Below are 20,084 nucleotides of genomic sequence, written 5' to 3'. Positions count from 1 at the left end.
CCAGTGTTTAGCGCCATGAGTTTGTAGGCCTACCTCTTCTTCTTTGTCCTTGAGGGTTCCAATCCAGGGCTTGCCTTGCTATGTTGGGCTGGGTTCTTCGCAGCGTGTGTCCGATCCATCTCCACTTCTTCTATAGTATGGAGTTCGTAACCGCTTGCTGCCCTGTTGTTGCTTATATGTCCTGGTTTGAAAACTTCTCTGGCCTTCCTTAGGATCTGCCTGAAACATTTGTTCATAAATACTTCCAGACTCTGGTCCAGGCGTCTAGTCCTTTTCCAGGTTTCAGCGCCATAAAGGAGGACTATCTTGACATTGGTATTAAAGAGCCTGATCTTTGTTTTCCAGTAGATGTTCCGATTGTTCCACACTGGTCTCAGTGTCACAAATGTGTGGTGTGCTTTCCCTATTCTGGCCTTGATGTCCTCTTCTGCACCTCCTGTCTTGCTGACAATGCTGCCCAGGTATGTGAAGCGGTCAAATTCTTCGATGGCTTGCCCTTCTATGTGGATGACTTTTCTGGGGCGTGAATTGATCCTGAATTTTGTTTTGCTGATTTTGACCTCTAGCCCTGTTGATCTGGCTATTTCCTGCAGTTTCTCTGTTTTCTGCTGCATGTGGGAGCAAATGTGGGACAGGAGCCCGATTTCATCGGCGTAATCAAGGTCGTCCAGCTTCCAGCTTGCTCTGAAGGGTCCACTGTATTCCTCTTGGTGTATCCAGTGTTGTTTTCATTACCAAGTCAATGAATAGCGAGAAAATCATTGGAGAGAGAAGGCAGCCCTGTCTGACCCCAGTGCATACTTTGAAAGGTTCCGAGAGGTCCATGCCGTTGATGACTTGGCAGAGATTGTTGTTGTACAGGCTCCGAATTATGTTTACAATCTTGCTTGGGATGCCGTAGTGCATCAGTATTTTCCAGATCGTGTCTATGTCCACTGTGTCGAATGCCCTCTTGAAGTCGATGAAGTTGACATACAGCGGACAGTTCCATTCAATGGATTGCTCGATGATGATTCGGAGCGTTGCAATCTGGTCTGCATATGATCTTCCTGCTCTGAAGCCTGCTTGCTCTTCTCTAAGAAGATTGTTGACTGCGGCTTTCATTCTCTCTAGAATGATTCTCGATAGTACTTTGCTGGGCATGGATAGCAGCTGAATACCTCGCCAAGTGTTGCAGTCACTCAGGTTGCCTTTCTTTGGAAGCTTCACAAGATATCCTGTCTGCCACTCCACATGAATTTCTTCTGTGTCCCAGATCTGTTGGATGAGGTAAGACATGATGTCAGCAGTGACGTCTGTTGATTCCTTAATCGCTTCTGGTGGGATTTTGTCAGGCCCTGGCGCTTTCCTAATTTTTATCTTGTTGATGGTTTGTGTGATTTCCTGTTTGGTTATTCGCCCTGTGTTAATTGCCAGGTTAAGACCCTCTTCTATGGTGGGGGGTTGCGAAACTGGTGTCCCGTTCAGGAGTTCATCAAAGTGCTCCTACTTAGAGTTGAACCTGGCTCTCATGATCCTGTCAATAATTGGTTCCCATTTAAGAAGGCTCTTGTGAGCAATTTTTGTTAGAAGATGTCCAACCCCGTTGTAGTGATTGTCTTCTTCGTTTTGTGGTCCAGAGAACAGGAGGGTGTGACCAGTGGCTAGCATGACTTTTCCAGCTGGTGTCCATCCAACTTCACTCACGCGCATGATGTCTAGGCGGACCTTCTCCATTTCCAATTGAGCTGCCCTTCCTGATTCATATAATGTTCGCACATTCAGAAATCATATCCGTGAGACGATCTTGGAGGAGAGTAAGTTTGTCCGCAGATTTCTCTGTTGCATGCGTTTTCCCCCGGGTCGATACCGTAAATCCTCATGTTTTGTTGCTGTGGTTCGGGTTCTTGTAGCGTAGTTTGTTTTTCATGGTCGGGGTGCTGGCCCTACGCACAACCGTCCTCTTTTTTCAACCGGGCATGGGACCGGCATTGGCGGAGTTCGTATATTTATTGTTCATTTTAAATTATAATGAAATGAGACATAGAGAATAATAGGTTAGTGTTGATTATAGATCAGGTTTATCATGCGAGGCTTAGAAAACAAAAAGCACGAGCCTTGGTTAGTATAATCAACACTAACATAATATTCTATTTATCCCACTGATTTATTCAGTAAACCTTTTTATTTTAACAACATTAGTTTTCATGAGTGTTTGTCGTACTTTGATAATGATTGTAGTGTAACCAATGTCAGTGTATTACTCCGCGTTCCAAAAATAATCGCTGATCAAATAATCATTTTTTAAATCAGAATATCGTTCTGTGACAATAAGTCATGCATTATTAATTACAATTTTATTCATATTGAATTGCAAATCTAAAAGTTGTATAACATCAATATAACATTTAGTTGTTATATACAAGGAACTACATGTGTAGCCTAACACCACACACAATTCACTTTCGAAATTCAACTCGATCACGAGGTGCAAAGTATTTGTTTCTTTGTTATAATATGTGGTTTTTTCGTGACGAAATAACAATGATAACTTGGATTTAGGCTAATTATATATGTACATTACAATTTTGAATGTTGAAAGTGGCACCAAAGAATTGTGAGGCAAAGTTGTTCGACCGAGAGAAAGACATTTGCTGGTGAAGTGACAGGGTGGGGCGAACATCAAGATCAACTTGCTCAACGGTAGACAGTGGTTGTCTAGGCTGCATTTCGGCCATAGTATCAGTGCATAAAGGAGAACAAGAGCAAGCTGTTGGGTTGTTACATTTACTGGACTGAGCAAGAATGTTCTAACACTTTTGCTGCTGTTCAACAGATATGGTGGGATAATTGATTATGGACGGGACATTTTTGTGCCCTGTTATGGCCATGGTTTCAGTGGGTGAAATGTTTGCATTTGGAAGTTTTTGGACCAGGAATTTGCGAACTGAGTGGCTCGTTATTCTCATGTGCTCGGGAAAGCCGGCGTCTTTTGCCATGGCCTTCAGCATCTGACCTAGCTTGTTGACACCCAATTGTTGACGCAAGAACCACTGGGATGCAGTGTCAACTGTGCGTATTGCCAGGTAGAAAGGGTGCTGATCTGTAGAAAAATCAGATGGACGCATATTCGAGTACAGCTTGTAAATTAACACAGGATTTCTTGGTCCAGAAGTGCCGAACATCTTGGGAGACACTTTTCTTATGTCAGCGATGTTCTATCCTGTGCGTGTTTTCGTTTGGCGCTCGTTTAACTCGAGATTGTCCACACCATTCGGGTCCACACAGAGGCGAACGTCTCCCCACCTAACAAGATACAAGAATCTGTATTTTATGTCGGATATGAACAACAATAAAAAACAATATCTAAGTTGAAGTGGATGTACTTTGTGAAATGGGGTGCAAAATAATGAGAATAATTGATACATATTTTGTGTGTTTGTGTGTTAAAAAGGTTTCTTACCGCAAATTGTATTGCTCTGTGGTTTATCGCAAGCCGAAATGAAGGCAGTTGTTCAACCATATTGTATTTAACAAGGCCTTCGGAGACTCGTTGCCTTGGATTCCCTTATCCCAGAGCAGATCGATGTCGCTATCACTCAGCGGATGGGCCTTCCTAGGACGGTTTCCCTGACCCTAAATTGGTGATGTATATTTCTTATACTGTTTCATTTAACTTTTCGACTATATTTTTTCATTCAAATTATTTTTTTTTAATATTCTATCTTTCGTAGGCTTACGTTATTACTGTTTAATGTGACTATTCAACTTTTATTTATTGATTGCAAATTTATGTCAGCGTAATAATTTCGTACAGACTACACTTGGGATTTTTTTCCAATGTTGTCATAAATGATACATTTTCTGTTCAATATCTTCTATTTTTGACAATGTCTTATAGTTATAACCGTTAATCTTAATTTTACCTGTTTTTTGCATTGTAGGTGTCCCTTGTGAGTGCACTTTGGGCTGCAGTCCCTGTCATGACTGAACATTCCTAGCGATGTCGTTTCAGGTACCTGTCAACACTAGCGATGATGCCACGGTAGGATCTTGGTTCGAAATCTGTGCCATTTGACTTTTTAAGGGACAACAGGAAAGTGGCCAGATACTCATCAAGAAGAGTTGGTTCTATGTGGTGGATTTCTTTTGTTTCAGCTTTTGACATTAGAAACCTTTTAAATTTGTTTATGTCAGGCAAGGTCTTCGCTAAAGTCTTTTTAGTTTCATTTTGGACAATGAAATCACCGACATCAGTGAGGTTAACATCTAAGAACGATATATTGTCAGGCTTGTCTGGAATATGATTTGAAGTTGGGGGAATGGCATTGCTACTGGGTGGTACATCAGAACCAAAGTTAGTACTGGGGCTGGTTTCATTTCATTTGTAAACATAATAGATGGATCAAACCCATATTGTTTCTGGAACTGGCTTAGTGTTAATTTCATTGTTTCAGTTGCTTGTTGCTCATTTTCATCATTTAACCCATCCCAAATTAAGGAGAAATTGGCTTTGTTAAATTCGTCAGACATTTTGAGGTAATACAATTTAGCAGACGTTTGTTTTCTACGGTCAAACGGGAGCAACTCGAACTGACTCCGTCAAAGGGGAGCAACAACAACAGAACCTATTTGCAACATAGTGTTGGATTTACCTAATACTAGATGTTTAATGACAATAAATAAATGACAACAAACACGTTTTCTTTATACTTTTATTTGTTGTAAGGTCATTATCCTCACGCTTTTTGGAAAGCGTGGGGATATTGTGGTTATCTCCGCCGTCTGTCTGTCTGTCTGTCCGTCCTGGCCACTATCTCCTCCTACACTATTAGCACTACAACCTTGAAACTTACACACATGGTAGCTATGAGCATATGTGCGACCCTGCACTATTTGGAATTTTGATCTGACCCCTGGGTCAAAAGTTAAAGGGGTTGGGGTTGGGCCGGGTCAGAGATTTTCACTCATTTTTTAATGTTATTTTACATTTACTTCTTCATTTCTACACCGACTCACTTCAAATTGATAGTGAACCTCTCTTATGACAATACGGTCAATCTCAACTATGCATGGCCCCATAACCAACCCTAGCGCCCCGCCCACATAGACCACGCCCACCCAAAATTGCCTTTTTACTATAATTTCTTCATTTCTACACCGATTCACTTCAAATTAATACTGAACCTCTCTTATGACAATACGGTCAATCTCAACTATGCATGGCCCCATTACCAACCCTGGGGCGCCCCGCCCACATAGACCACACCCACCCCAATTGCCTTTTACTATAATTTCTTCATTTCTACACCGATTCACTTCAAATTGATACTGAACCTCTCTTGTGACAATACGGTCAATCTCAACTATGCTTCAAATTGATAGTGAACCTCTCTTATGACAATACGGTCAATCTCAACTATGCATGGCCCCATAACCAACCCTAGCGCCCCGCCCACATAGACCACGCCCACCCAAAATTGCCTTTTTACTATAATTTCTTCATTTCTACACCGATTCACTTCAAATTAATACTGAACCTCTCTTATGACAATACGGTCAATCTCAACTATGCATGGCCCCATTACCAACCCTGGGGCGCCCCGCCCACATAGACCACACCCACCCCAATTGCCTTTTACTATAATTTCTTCATTTCTACACCGATTCACTTCAAATTGATACTGAACCTCTCTTGTGACAATACGGTCAATCTCAACTATGCTTCAAATTGATAGTGAACCTCTCTTATGACAATACGGTCAATCTCAACTATGCATGGCCCCATAACCAACCCTAGCGCCCCGCCCACATAGACCACGCCCACCCAAAATTGCCTTTTTACTATAATTTCTTCATTTCTACACCGATTCACTTCAAATTAATACTGAACCTCTCTTATGACAATACGGTCAATCTCAACTATGCATGGCCCCATTACCAACCCTGGGGCGCCCCGCCCACATAGACCACACCCACCCCAATTGCCTTTTACTATAATTTCTTCATTTCTACACCGATTCACTTCAAATTGATACTGAACCTCTCTTGTGACAATACGGTCAATCTCAACTATGCACGGCCCTATTACCAACCCTTGGGCGCCCCGCCCACATAGACCACACCCACCCAAAATTGCCTTTTACTATAATTTCTTCATTTCTACACCGATTCACTTCAAATTGATACTGAACCTCTCTTATGACAATACGGTCAATCTCAGCTATGCATGGCCCCATTACCAACCCTGGGGCGCCCCGCCCATATAGACCACACCCATCCAAAATTGCCTTTTACTATAATTTATTCCTTTCTACACCGATTCACTTCAAATTGATACTGAACTTCTTTTATGACAATACGGTCGATCTCAACTATGCAGGGCCCCATTACCAACCCTGGGGCGCCCCGCCCAAATAGGCCACACCCACCAAAAATTGCCTTTTACTATAATTTCTTCATTTCTACACCGATTCACTTTTATTGATACTGAACTTCTCTTATGACAATACGGTCAATCTCAACTATGCATGGCCCCATTACCAACCCTGGGGCGCCCCGCCCACATAGGCCACACCCACCCAAAATTGCCTTTTGCTATAACTTCTTCATTTTTACACCGATTAACTTCTTATTGATACTGAACTTCTCTCATGACAATACGGTCAATCTCAACTATGCATGGCCCCATTACCAACCCTGGGGCGCCCCTGGGTCAAACATGCGGCGTGGGGATACGCGTCGGCCTCTGCCGCGCAATTTCTAGTTAAAATTGACAACCAGTTGAGATTGTTTTTATTATTGATGCATTTGGCTAATACAGGTCACAATGGTCGTGGGGAAAAAGTAGTCCCGATTCGGCAGTTGATGACGTCATTTCGTACCGTTGATTATAGCCGAAATTTAATAAACATGGCTTTAATCAGCCGAATTCGCTGTTAAGTGGGATAAAATGCGTTTTATTGTTCCGGTAAAATAATATTTTCTATAAATAGACACATTTTAAACCAGAATGAATTATAAAGATTTTGTAGAGAACCAACCAAGCATAATTTCTGTTAGGTCTCGGTAATATCTAGCAAGTTGTTTAGGGGATGTCGCTCAAATCAATGACAAAATTTCAGCAAGAAATTTATAAGATGTTTATCAAATCTGTGGCTTAAATTACGCCAGGAGTATAGGAGATGTCACTCAAATATGTGGCAAAAGTTTAGCCACTACCGGTAGTTTAGGGGATATCATTCAAATAAATATTCAACCAGAAGTTGAGGGGATGTCGCTCAAATATATGGCAAATATTCAACCAATAGTTGATGGGATGTCGCTCAAATCTAGGGCAAATATCAGAGCAGAACAGAACTTTATTACGACGTGTACATAGTACATCGTTTGTCTTAGCCATGTTATATTATGAATTTTAAAAGGCAACGTGAAAAGAACCTGAGAATACAATAATAATTAGTGTACATAACGTATTGCATAATACATGACAGTGGTTGGAAACAATCGCATTGTTAAAACATATTATTGTGACAGGTGGCAATATGATTTATATTTATGTAAAATAAACCAAAATGGATAGTGGATTATCTTACGCATATAATGTGGATGAATATGCTTATAATACTAATAGATAGTGCACATTTTTGTTAATGTCAACTATGGCAACAAATTAAACAATCAGACACGTATTTTTCACATCTGTATAAGAGTAGATATTAATTATTTCTCTAGTCGTAATGTTTCTTTACAAAATGTGTTTGTCCTTTAAATTGGGAATTCGAATTCTTAATTTAATATTATATATTTGAATCAAATACTCAGTCATTTCCGAAAGTCATTTCCGACATTTTTTACAGGTTACAGTATACTAAATACTTTTGGTGTTCAATGCTATACCCTCTAAAAAATGGAACATCATTTATTTGAAGACACAATTCTTTGTATGGGCACTTGCCATGGCTTTATTTTTTAATATTTATGTGTGCATGTGGTAGGGAAAACGTTATTGCATACTACAAATTCACTGTTTTGCTTTTAGGTTGGAGACTAGATGAGACTTTGACAGTTTGCGGGAAACCATCATCAATTAGAGAGAAGCCGGTAAAAAGATGGCCTTAAAACAGTGACCGTTGATTCGCCTTGAGTTCTTTCTTACATTTCACATTACCTATCTTTTTTATTGTTTAAATAAATTCGGCTTGGAATTCTCTTTAAGAAAAGATTTTGTTATGAGGGTGTCTACGCGCAAAACTTTGACTTTATTTTTTGTTCAAGTACATTTAATTTGTGAAAAAAATCTTTTAGTACATGTATATTGTGACCTACATGCTTGTCAGTCAACTGTGATATTTCGTTGTAATATTACCTTCATGCCATTTATACAAAATTGTTGTTCTACATTTTGATAAATAAAACCTAGTGCAGAATTTGAATTGTGTTGTATTTTATTAAAACTCTGTCACGTAATTACACATTGTGAACACACAGTTACAAACAAAGTTCATTTCTGTTTTCATCGCGATGTATTTCTGTTGAATATTTCTTAATACAACGCTTGCTAATATTCATGAAATACAATTTTACAGCGCAGCGGCCAGCATGGCCGCCACGTGAAGAAAACGTGACAAATCTCTAACCGCAGACCCCTTCTACTAACTAAAACACTGCATTTTATCACCAGGTTAATTTACATAAAATCTACTTGTAATTCCCATTGGTCACCAAGGTCCGGGCTTATTACGGGTTGGTTACATTGCACCTTGGGAATTGACCGCCCGAAATGTTCGAGTTCTTACATGCTCATAGAATATTCTAAAACCCCATTATTCGGTGTGACATAAAACTTTATGTTGTGTTTGCCTGTGAATGCCTGTGAGTTAACTTATATGGCCTGTACAAATAAGATTTTCTGTTGACCCCTTTCATGTGTACCGTTACAACGATAAATGAGGTAATAACAATCCTATATTTCAATAAGTTGACCTGTTCCGTTAATCAAATGTCTGTCAGTTATATAATCCCTCAATTGTCTAATCTTTACATATGGTATTAAACTTTTCAATTTATTTACCCCACACAATATCATGTTTACTTGCTTATTGACAAACCTTCCAATATTTTAACTAGTCTTTACATGCACGAGATGAACTCTCAAATAGTTTGACCACTTTAACTTTTAACTTCTGCTTATGTATAAGATAGAAATATTGATGTAAATTATCTTTTAACATTTCCTTACATATTAGTAATTACAATAGTTACTAATCAATTACTCAAACATATTATTAAATATTTCCCTATTATTAAATCTATCTGTACTTATTGTTATGTCACAACTCATTATCCTTTGAGAATTACGTGCATTAACAGTTTGCTGATTAAAAGCAATTGTCAATTAGCGTAAATATATTTTGCAATGGGCATAGTGGTTTCAAAACCTCTGTTGTTATGTACGGTTTGTACGGAATCCGGATAGTGCAATCTATAATCTCGCCCTTCTTTTATCAAGGGCGACACACAATACACGATATTTTGCGCGACAGTCGCGGCGACGCACGGTATTTTTCGCGACAGTCGCGGCGACGCACTATATATTTAACACGATACATCGCCCTTGTGTAGCTAGCCCAAAAAGCGATATATCGTGTTAAATATATCGTGCGTCGCCGCGACTGTCGCGCAAAATATCGTGCGTCGCCGCGACTGTCGCGTAAAATATCGTGCGTTGCCGCGACTGTCGCGCAAAATATCGAGCGTCGCCGCGACTGTCGCGCAAAATATCGTGTATCGCTTCGTGTGTCGCGTCTCGCGGTCATAGGGCGACGTACGAAACACGAAGCGACGCACGATATTTTGCGAGGCGACGCAGGATATTTTATTATTCAAATATCGCTCATATTATCCGAATCTCGTGTATCGCGGTCTAATATCTGACCGCGACACACGACGCATACTCGATATTTTGCGCGACATTTGCGGCGAGACGCGATATCTGCACTGTACAAATATCGCTGTAATAATATCGCCTGTCGACTGTCGCGTTTTCAAAAAATTAGAATGCCCTTTTATATGCGATAGCTCGCCCTTTGAACACGACCGTCGAACTTTACGAACGCAACCGTCGCCCTTTGCGAACGCGAAGATCGCCCTTTTATAGGCGATATCTCTTTGCGTTCAGAAACGGTCACTTTTCTGTAGTATATTTAACTTTTTCGTGAATATTATGATTGATTACGAAACCTGGTTGTCCGCTAGAGTTTGGTAGGACCGTTTAATGGGTCATACATTCTAATTATCTTATTCTGTCCAACATTTATTCGATTGCCGCTGAATCAAGATGTACATATTTTGCCTGGGAAATTGTCGATTAACTCACGAAAATAATTTTGTGTATTTAGTACTTTGCAAACATGTTGATTTTTTGTACATCGTTTGAAAGTGTTAACTGAACCTAAGAGTACTGTTTAAAAAACAAAAGCACGACAACGCAACAAAACAAAAACAAAAAATTAACACAATTCAGTTTTAGCAATAATTTATTTTCTATAATCTATTATCACCAACTTAAATTTTATAAATAAATATAACTATAATAAAAACATCTAAATTCAACAGCTAATTTGCAACTATAAAATATCTAAATCAACAACATGCAACTAAGACAAGTTTAATTATACTGAAATATCAACCAACAATCTAATACTAAGTAATACACTCGACAAGATAGATGAAATCTAATATAACACATATTGAAAAGATTTTATGCAACTTACAATAAACCCCCATTTTGTCAACGCTCCATAAATCGACGATATTAAAATAATCCTATATGTTTAGTTCACATTCACGCCTTCAACGCAACAGTGGAGCAACTCATACAACAATTTCAATATCAATCAGCATATCATATTTTCCATTATGTAATTATGCAAGCCAAATTAACAAAATAAATGATGTTTTATCTAGGGATATATAATAGGAGTCACACAATAATATTTTTTTGTATATAAATCATTCTTAATCTGTGCCGCGTGTGTGTGTAGATTGTTGCCTTGTAAACATTAATTACCAAATAAAATGTCTGGCGAGAAACATCTTATTGGGTGTTCTGAAATAATGAAACATTAACAGAAATAATGTCGATAGCAGACGCAATATATACCGGTACCGCTGTCCAAAATTCCATATACAAAGACAGTTTCTAGCGCTGTTCAAGAGAGCCATATTTCCAGGTTGAAGCCACCACCAACACACATCACAGCACACGTCTAGTACTATAATCTACTTCTACATATTCTACAACTACATATGCTACAACTACTGTCTACTACTACTGCACTGCAAGCCATCTACTCTACGACTATGAACTACTTTTCTAAGCTACGCCACCGCATGCCTGGTTGGCCACAGCAAAGCGGACTATGCTAATGATCTAGGGACTATTTTCTAGCTACGGGTTGTCTACAGCTACAGTCTAAACTAATTGCACAGCAACTCTACAACTACATCTCGTTGTCTGTGTTCTACAGTCACTGCATAATCCGTTACTTTCACAGAAAGTGATATGTGAAATGTGGCCCTCTTGAAGTAAATGCATTTACAACAAATGATAACTCGCACCAGATTTGACAAATTTAAAATTGTTTGACGTTTTCATATTGGTATTTTCAACAGAGTCGATAAGTTATACTTAAACCGTTAATTATTGTTAAAGAAAACTTGAATTGACAAATGTAAGGCGATTTCATCAACGTTTTTTTTTGCAGCAACAAACATGTAGTAATTTACAATAGGTACACTTGCTTTATTATATTTTAAATAAGCAATAAAGAAATATAATTTCGTTTGCTTCAACGACTTTCAAATCTATTAATGTGTCAATAAATTTCTGTATATCATTCATTTATCATGAAAGTCAATGATATCAATTATTTATATATATCAATTGAAACCAACCGACACGCGCGTATGGATATTTGTCGTGATAATGGCACAAAAAAGAATGGAAACCAAGCAAGCTACATTTTTGTACATAGTTTTCAAAGACATCTAGTGAGAAAAAGACATTTATTAATTGTTTCATCACTGCAAAGTTGTAAATATGTATAAATATGTATATACTAATTTGGAACACAAAGAAACTTCAAAATACAAAAACCGCGTTATATTCATAAAAGCTTTCGTACAATTACACATTCATTATTTTAAACGTGCATGATGAAATATACATTTGAAGCGAAGATCAGCAAATGAATTAGGAAATTAAAATTAAAGGCAAACATACATTCACATTTCATTTATGAAATATACAATTGAGCAATTTGTTCAGGAATGTTTATACCCACCCATCCAACCATCATTCCAAACGCAGACAATTTATATCATTTACATTGATTAGTGTGCACCGGCTTTTATCTTATGGGTTTTCCTGGGTAACTAAGTTTAAATGTAAGTTGATAAAACAGCAACCGCATATTTCAATGACCGAAAATGGGCGAATAGATGCACTGATTATAGCTCTTTGTTCGTTTCTGCATTTTTTTCCCAGTATTGCATATGACAGGTTACATCTGTGTCGTGTGTTTCATATTTGAAAGATTGTTACCTATGCCTAACTGATGTTTCCAAATCCAAACCTGTATATGGAATATCTTTTGTTCTAGCGAATTCGTTCGTTATTTGATATACAGGTTATACGGTTTTTCGAAGAGCTCAATGAGCAAATATTTTAATAAATAATTTATAACTATTGGCGTGAAATGGCACTGTGTTGCTTGTGACTGTATACCGCAAGTGCCTGATATAGTTTTAAAACTTATTTGTCCAAGATGACATAGTAAAGCACAAGGTTCAGATCGCCATTGTGTATGGTTGGTAACAGATAATGAACTCTCGGTAACCAATGACAATATATTTCGTAAATGGATGGGTGACGCTTTTAGATGCCCTTGACGAGGTGCAGCGCGTCGTACACCCAGCCTATCTCGCCGACCTGTCCGTTCTTGGCCTTCGGGAACTGCGCCCCGGGAGCGGCCCTGTTCAGATAGGCCATCTGGCTTGTGATCTCCGTGCTCGCCTCGTTCTCGCCGACCGATATGAACTCGTGCTGAAGCGTTTTGACGCGCTGGTCTCGGAGACCGCTCGGGCCTGAAAACAATTAAACGCGGGTATGCCTAATCTGAATAAATTAAGTTGGATTTTACTTGAAGAAGGGCACCTTCAGTCGTCCAATTATGACCTTGATTTCAGTGTTAGTGAACGTAACAAATGCTTTTATGTAAAAGTGTTTGTTTGTTTAATGGCTCACATGGAAACCGATATGTCGAGAGAGAAAACAATCTAAACTTAAATACTAAATAGCATTTCTAAAATAATGCTGTTAACTTTGTTCCAGATTTTGCCATAGTTATTAATACTCCCCCCTCCCCCCCCCCTGCCCCCCCCCCCTGCCCCCCCCCCTGCCCCCCCCCTGCCCCCCCCCCTGCCCCCCCCCCCCCCGAATGTGTACGGCGTAATATGTAGCAAATTATAACAAGAAAACCAACATGGCACGTGATCAGTTTCGACCTAAGGTGTATGTTATAACAAATGTTGTTGAGAATCACAACACACTGTTACAATCCAAGTATAAAACCCGTAGGTTTGGTGGTTTTTTGAGGTAAATATTTTTTATTTAGTTTGCTTTATGGCTTAACACTTATTTTTAACTTGAATGTGGCCAATTGGACACTTGGGCCAAGCTTGTATGAACCTTATTAGATGAACACTATAAGTTGTTTAATACAAATAATACCTCGGAACACTGTTGCTTTATGTGCGAAGTTTTTAAATTGCAAATGAAGTGTTTATTATTATTAGTCATGTTTACGAAATTCTAATAAAAAAATTCAAATAATTTTTTTAATTAAAACGTAGCGTGATTAAATTGCAATCGAGCAACGTCTTAGCACAAAAAACAATTGATGCAGGTTTGAATAACCAACGTGTAGAGTTTAAGAGTTTTGGGTCCATGGACAGTCAGACAGACACATATTCTTATAAGCGGGGTGAGTATAAATATATCACTTTGTCTTATATATGTCACTAACAATTGAGTCGTGTTCTGAGAAAACTGGGCCTAATGCATATGCGTAAAGTGTCGTCCCAGATTAGCCTGTGCAGTTCGCACAGGCTAAATAGGGACGACACTTTCCGCTTTTCTGACGATTTTCGTTTAAATGAAGTCTCTTCTTAGCAAAAATCCAATTTAGGCGGAAAGTGTCGTCCCTGATTAGCCTGTGCGGACTGCACAGGCTAATCTGGGACGACACTTTACGCACATGCATTATGCCCAGTTTTCTCAGACCACGACTCAATTTGGCCCCGAACATACCAGTGAAGAGAACGGGTCCCTTGTATGCCGTCCAGGACTGGTGAGCGGGAGTGACGGGCGTGGTCCGGGCGCTCACTACGGTCGTGGCGTGCGTGCGATCTGTGCGCTCCGTCAGATGGGTCAGATTGCTCTGCGTGGACATCGGCCGATCTGCCATTCTGAAACGAAAAAAGTTTCGCGTAAGAGCAATGATCGATTACTTTCCAAGATGCATGGGTTGTCCATATTCAAGACCCATTTCCTGCATGTCAGTATAAAGTATTATGACTATATTTGACCCCCCCCCCCCCCCCGTAATGCCAAAATGATCAAGAATATCTGCAATTGGGTGCGTATTTGTTTGAAATGGAACAAGAAGAAGCATATAAGTAATTATTTCAGAGACGATCGTTACGTACAGTGAAAATAAGATATAACATTTTATATATCCATTATTTGCTCAATTTAATATGAATGCCTTTGGGGAAACAATTTATTTGATGGCTTTGTCACATTTTTTTGCTATTTCAAAACAGTACAAAACAATAATTTATTTAAAATATATGTTTTATCAAATTGACAGTGCATAAAAAACAGATTGAAACAATATAAATCGTATAACGTATATTTTATGAAATGCATTTCTATATGGATAATACACGTTTCCGAGGGCATAATCATCTGAGGGCGCTCGAAAAATGCGCCCTCAGTTGACCATGTCCGAGAAAAATGTGTATTTTCGCTATTATTGCATAAACAAATCACACATACCAAAATAAATTAAAATAACATTGAAATGAAAATGTCTTGTTCATTCGACATCGACAAAATAATTCGATTATTTCATATGACGTCATACAGATCAAGGTTGTGTTTTACATATGCCTTACTTGGTCATCATCAGAAATGACGAGGCTTTACCTTCGGATAGGCAGTTTTCGATTTAAAATGTGTTTAAACAGTGGATTAATGCAAAGTTCAAATGCAGCCGCGCAAAGTAAGAAAATAGGAATTATTTTGGAATTTACTGGTCTTGACGGATAAATATATCGTCAGAATAAGTCATTGTTTTCATAGATGTTTCTTTTTTACAGGTCTATCTTATTTCGTTCCAAATTTTCTATAAAAAAATAATACGGCCAACATTTTGTTACTGAAGTATTTCAAGCAGTCAGCAGGAACGTTGAAGGTATATAAACACTTACATTTACAGCACAGTCTTTTGAAAGTGTTGAGTAAATAACCTTAATTGCATTGACGTTGCCAATAAATAAAGCTGTTGACTGTTGTCAAGAAAGTGCAGATGGTATAATTTAAAAAGTGGATTGAAATATGTATTGCCTTTATCCCTGCATGCATGAGGAAACGGATGCTTATTGAGTTCCCCATTTATGATTGGAAAGTCGTCGAAGGCTTGAGTTATTAACAAAGTTCATAATAACTTCATTGAATCCAATGAAAAATGGGAAGTAACTGCGCGTGGACCAGTTTATGGATATGAAAAACACAGGGCTTGAACGGCACGCGAATCGCCTTGTTAACACGCGATTTCTCTCGTTCAAGCCCTTCTTTTGCCAAGTTTCTGCACCCCGCCAGAGGGCATTATAGATAAATTTCATGCAATAATATAGTAAAATAGTCCATAAAATATTGTTCTGTCTATTTCTGGCATAACCAACAAATTGGGAATATAATTTTTATTTTTATTTTATTGTCTTAATGTATTACTTTAAGTAATAAAAATCATTGTAATATTTAATATCAAATGCGTTTTAACCCTTGTTTCTAGTATTCGTCCACTGCTGCGAATATGCACGTTGCTCATATCAAGTTATCGCCAAGATAAATATAACATTATAGCGTAGAAATATCATAGCGATCTCGTGTAATATCGTGGTGCGAATTTGCGCATATATAATTAAACTGCCTTTATTAATTTTAAAAACTCCGCTGCCCTAAAATATTTACTTAAAATACTCAAAAAGAATAAATAGTACAAATATTTGTCTTACCCTGATTTTAGTAGTGAGATTGTATTCGGTTTACGGCAAATAAGAAACTAACACAAATTGTACACTATATTTCCTCTCATAAGCCTTTGTTAAAGTGTAGAATGACACCCGATCTCCACGGAATTATTTTAATAATGATCGCGATTAAAGGCGTAACAATGCGGTAAAACATTTAAATCCCTCTACCGAAACCCTACCCCATTGTTGGGTCGTTAAGCTCGTATTAATATCAACCGATGAAACCCCCGATAGAAAATCATTTACACGGTGCGCTGACTTTGAATGCGAGTGGATTATTGCATTTTACCACATTCAATAAGTCAGCAAAATATTGACTTTGTGCTGTTTAACCTTCATTTGGTTTTTATAAAAAAATATACATTTCTAACTGTATATAAACGCATTGTTGGGGTAAGCTGTTTACTACAACACTGAATTCTTGTTTGATCCAATTATTTTGTAAAGTGCTAACAGTGTGTAAAATAAAAAAATATCAACTTTAAAAAGAGCATACATGTATTTAAATGACCGTTTTGACATCCGAGATAACACGTGTGCCAATCTCGATCTCCCAGCTAAAAATCGCCGGCCGTTGTTGTTATGAGCGTTTTAGCATCAAAATTAAGAATTTTGAAAGTTTTGGAATGTCAAACAAGACCAGAAATGACTTTTTTTACTATAAAAGTACTCCTAATTATTTCGACCGTTTAATATAGTCTTGAAATGAAGAAGTATCATACGTGTGAAATTTATTGGTAAAATGAACATATCTGAAATAATGTACAATCATATCAATATTTAAAATTAAAAGCATCAACTTTTATTCAAGTTGTGCATTCAACGGTATGTAATGTAGCATACGTTATGATTAGTAAGAAAACGGAATTGTTATGTGAAATGGAAAATAAACAATCCAAGTAATTTCAATGTTGCGTTGCTGCTCTTTTTATTTCCTTTATAACCATACCATGGCCTACGTGTTTGTACATTAAGAATTGAACAAGGTGTACCGAATTGTTTGGTTGGGCAAACAAACAAATCAATTCAGAAAAAAAACACGAACCTCTTCCCAGCGGGTGCATACATTTATCTCAAACGTTTTGCACCGAAATATCGATTTACAAAACTGAGAACGTATTAAAAACTAAAAAGCAAATCATAAATGAAACATAAGAATGTCTATAGATGATTTATATCGTTCTTTGTTAAAACAGTCACAAACGAATTTATGTGTGTATCGATAAACCGACGAGTGGAGCGGCAAACAAACGGGAACGATTGCACGCAAACAAGTATTCAAATGAAATGAAATTTTAAATGGACCATCGATTATCAATTTTTTATTCTTTTAACTAATTTCAATTTTTGTTTTGTGCCACCGGCTGGCTTTCTGACACTATGGGTAAGGTTGATCGTTCATTTTTTATGAAACAAAAAAACAACTGTTCACAATTCAATCAAAATCTATCTGTACAAACAGAATGAATTAATATCAAATGCTTATTATAAACGAAATAACACATCTGTCTGTCTGTCTGTCTGTCTGTCTGTCTGTCTGTCTGTCTGTCTGTCTGTCTGTCTGTCTGTCTGTCTGTCTGTCTGTCTGTCTGTCTGTCTGTCTGTCTGTCTGTCTGTCTGTCTGTCTGTCTGTCTGTCTGTCTGTCTGTCTGTCTGTCTGTCTGTCTGTCTGTCTGTCTGTCTGTCTGTCTGTCTGTCTGTCTGTCTGTCTGTCTGTCTGTCTGTCTGTCTGTCTGTCTGTCTGTCTGTCTGTCTGTCTGTCTGTCTGTCTGTCTGTCTGTCTGTCTGTCTGTCTGTCTGTCTGTCTGTCTGTCTGTCTGTCTGTCTGTCTGTCTGTCTGTCTGTCTGTCTGTCTGTCTGTCTGTCTGTCTGTCTGTCTGTCTGTCTGTCTGTCTGTCTGTCTGTCCGTCCGTCCGTCCGTCCGTCCGTCCGTCCGTCCGTTGGCTTGCGATGGTGGATATATAGATATATGGATGGTGGATATATCATTCATTAACTAAGAGGGCCTATTGATTAATAATTGGTTAATAGTTGATAAAAAAATAAAAAATGAATACATATTTTAAACATAAACATATACGTATTTTAATATTTAGTTTGATACAATAAAATAGTTGTAACAGGGTACACTTTTTAGCTGGCGCGAAAAAATAGACAGTAATATAACAAGAGCTGTGTTTTTGAAACACGATGCCCCCTACAGCGCCGTTTTGAAGCTATATATTTGACCTTTGACCTTGAATGATGACCTTCACCTTGACCTTTCACCACTCAAAATGTGCAGCTCCATGAGATACACATGCATGTCAAATATCAAGTTGTTATCGTCGGTATTGCAAAAGTTATGACCTAGATTAAATTTTGTGACAGACACACACATACAATGACAGACAGACACATACAATGACAGACAGACAGGCCAAAAACAATATACCCTCGATCGTTCGATCCGGAGGCATAATTATGAATGAAATGTACATGATAAACCGCCATACATAGGCGTGAGTTTGAGTCCCCCAAAAGGCGTGTATCGAAAAAAAAAATGGCGGCGGGTTGCGCTAATTTATTTTTATAATTTCATCAATATAAATTGTTTCTAAATGAATATCTACTTTAATAATAGCGAATCATCAATGTTTCAACGCATGTCTGTATTAAGGGGGATAAAGCGTCAATTTACCCCTTTAAAAAAATGATTAATTAACTACCCGAACATGCCATTAAATATAAACATACTCGTTATATCTAACGTAAATTTGGGCATAAACACTTAACATGAATAACGCCGCTCAAACATGTGACATGACAACAGATACCGGTAATTTAACCCATTTATGCCTAGTGGACTCTCCTATCATTCTCAATTGGATCAATTTATTTTCAAAATTAGGGATGTCTAGTATATTTATTTCACTACTTTTAATATTTCTTACAGAAATTCCTTTAAGCAAACAGCGCAGACCCTGATGAGAAGCCGCATCATGCGTCGTCTCATTAGGGTCTACGCTGTTTAATTGCCGAAGCCCTTTTTCTAGACGCTAGGCATAAATGGGTTAATTAACCCTTACATTGCGAACATCTAAATTGAAAACAAAACTTGAATTTCTACAAGGCAAATGCCGGAAAGTTAAAAATAAAAATGTAAATAGAACATACCGAACTGCGCCATATTTGTCCACCCCACCCACCAGCCCCGGACGGTAACTTTATCGTTGAACTGACTGGTAAAGTTTTAACTCGCAAATGAAACGAAATATTAACTATTCACTGATCATCATTTTGTTGAGACCTTATTGTGTGGTGTGTTGAAGCAAAAGAGTTCGGAATGCTATTAAAAATGCTAGAAGATCGACCACTTTGCGTCTCATCTGTCGTAATGTAATTTATTGTCGAATAAACATATTTACAAGACAATGACCTGGTATGGAATTTTAATGGTCGTTTTTCTCACAGCCAATTGACAAGCGTAATCAAAGCACGGAATATGATATATGGCCACATAACCATATCTCACCAGACCAACAGACAAACCGACAAAGGCCAGCGAACGGATATGATAATGCAATATTGAATTATTGTGTTAATGAATGGGTGACTTTGATCTAGATTGCACGCTCTGTTTTTTTTAAAGACATACCGACGAGTCGATAAGACTATTTAAACACGAGTTTTAAATTAATTAAATGGCGCCCATGGCCGCCGGATCGGGTGTGAGATAACTA

At 38.1% G+C, this 20,084-nt stretch overlaps 2 protein-coding genes across 3 annotated transcripts; both read right to left on the bottom strand.

The window, feature by feature from the left end:
- Nucleotides 1–29: 29 nt before the first annotated feature.
- Nucleotides 30–614, bottom strand: LOC127837240 (uncharacterized). The gene has a single exon (XM_052364195.1). The coding sequence runs from the start codon at nucleotides 612–614 to the stop codon at nucleotides 30–32; it is 585 nt and encodes a 194-aa protein (XP_052220155.1).
- A 9,885-nt stretch (nucleotides 615–10,499) lies between these two features.
- LOC127840999 (uncharacterized) lies at nucleotides 10,500–19,663 on the bottom strand. Of its 2 annotated transcripts, none has more exons than XM_052369489.1 (3): nucleotides 19,519–19,663; nucleotides 14,354–14,511; nucleotides 10,500–13,128 (listed from the first exon to the last, which is right to left on the bottom strand). In XM_052369489.1, the coding sequence occupies exons 2-3, from the start codon at nucleotides 14,508–14,510 to the stop codon at nucleotides 12,920–12,922; spliced, it is 366 nt and encodes a 121-aa protein (XP_052225449.1). In that variant the 5' UTR covers nucleotide 14,511; nucleotides 19,519–19,663; the 3' UTR covers nucleotides 10,500–12,919. The 2 variants fall into 2 exon arrangements, with proteins under 2 accessions (XP_052225449.1, XP_052225442.1); XM_052369482.1 differs by lacking the exon at nucleotides 19,519–19,663 and adding an exon at nucleotides 16,345–16,549.
- Between the last annotated feature and the right edge of the window lie 421 nt (nucleotides 19,664–20,084).

The sequence above is a fragment of the Dreissena polymorpha genome, chromosome 1, assembly GCF_020536995.1.
Source record: "Dreissena polymorpha isolate Duluth1 chromosome 1, UMN_Dpol_1.0, whole genome shotgun sequence".
Taxonomy (NCBI): domain Eukaryota; kingdom Metazoa; phylum Mollusca; class Bivalvia; order Myida; family Dreissenidae; genus Dreissena; species Dreissena polymorpha.
This window is presented reverse-complemented; position numbering and strand designations above follow the sequence as displayed.

What these genes read in the sequence shown, in the direction of transcription:
- LOC127837240 (XM_052364195.1), bottom strand. Translation starts at nt 614, where the DNA reads ATGCAGCAGAAAACAGAGAAACTGCAGGAAATAGCCAGATCAACAGGG.
- LOC127840999 (XM_052369489.1), bottom strand. Translation starts at nt 14,510, where the DNA reads ATGGCAGATCGGCCGATGTCCACGCAGAGCAATCTGACCCATCTGACG. An exon ending in GGGACCCGTTCTCTTCACTG is followed by an intron (nt 13,129 to 14,353) that starts GTATGTTCGGGG and finishes AATTGTTTTCAG; the next exon opens with GCCCGAGCGGTCTCCGAGAC.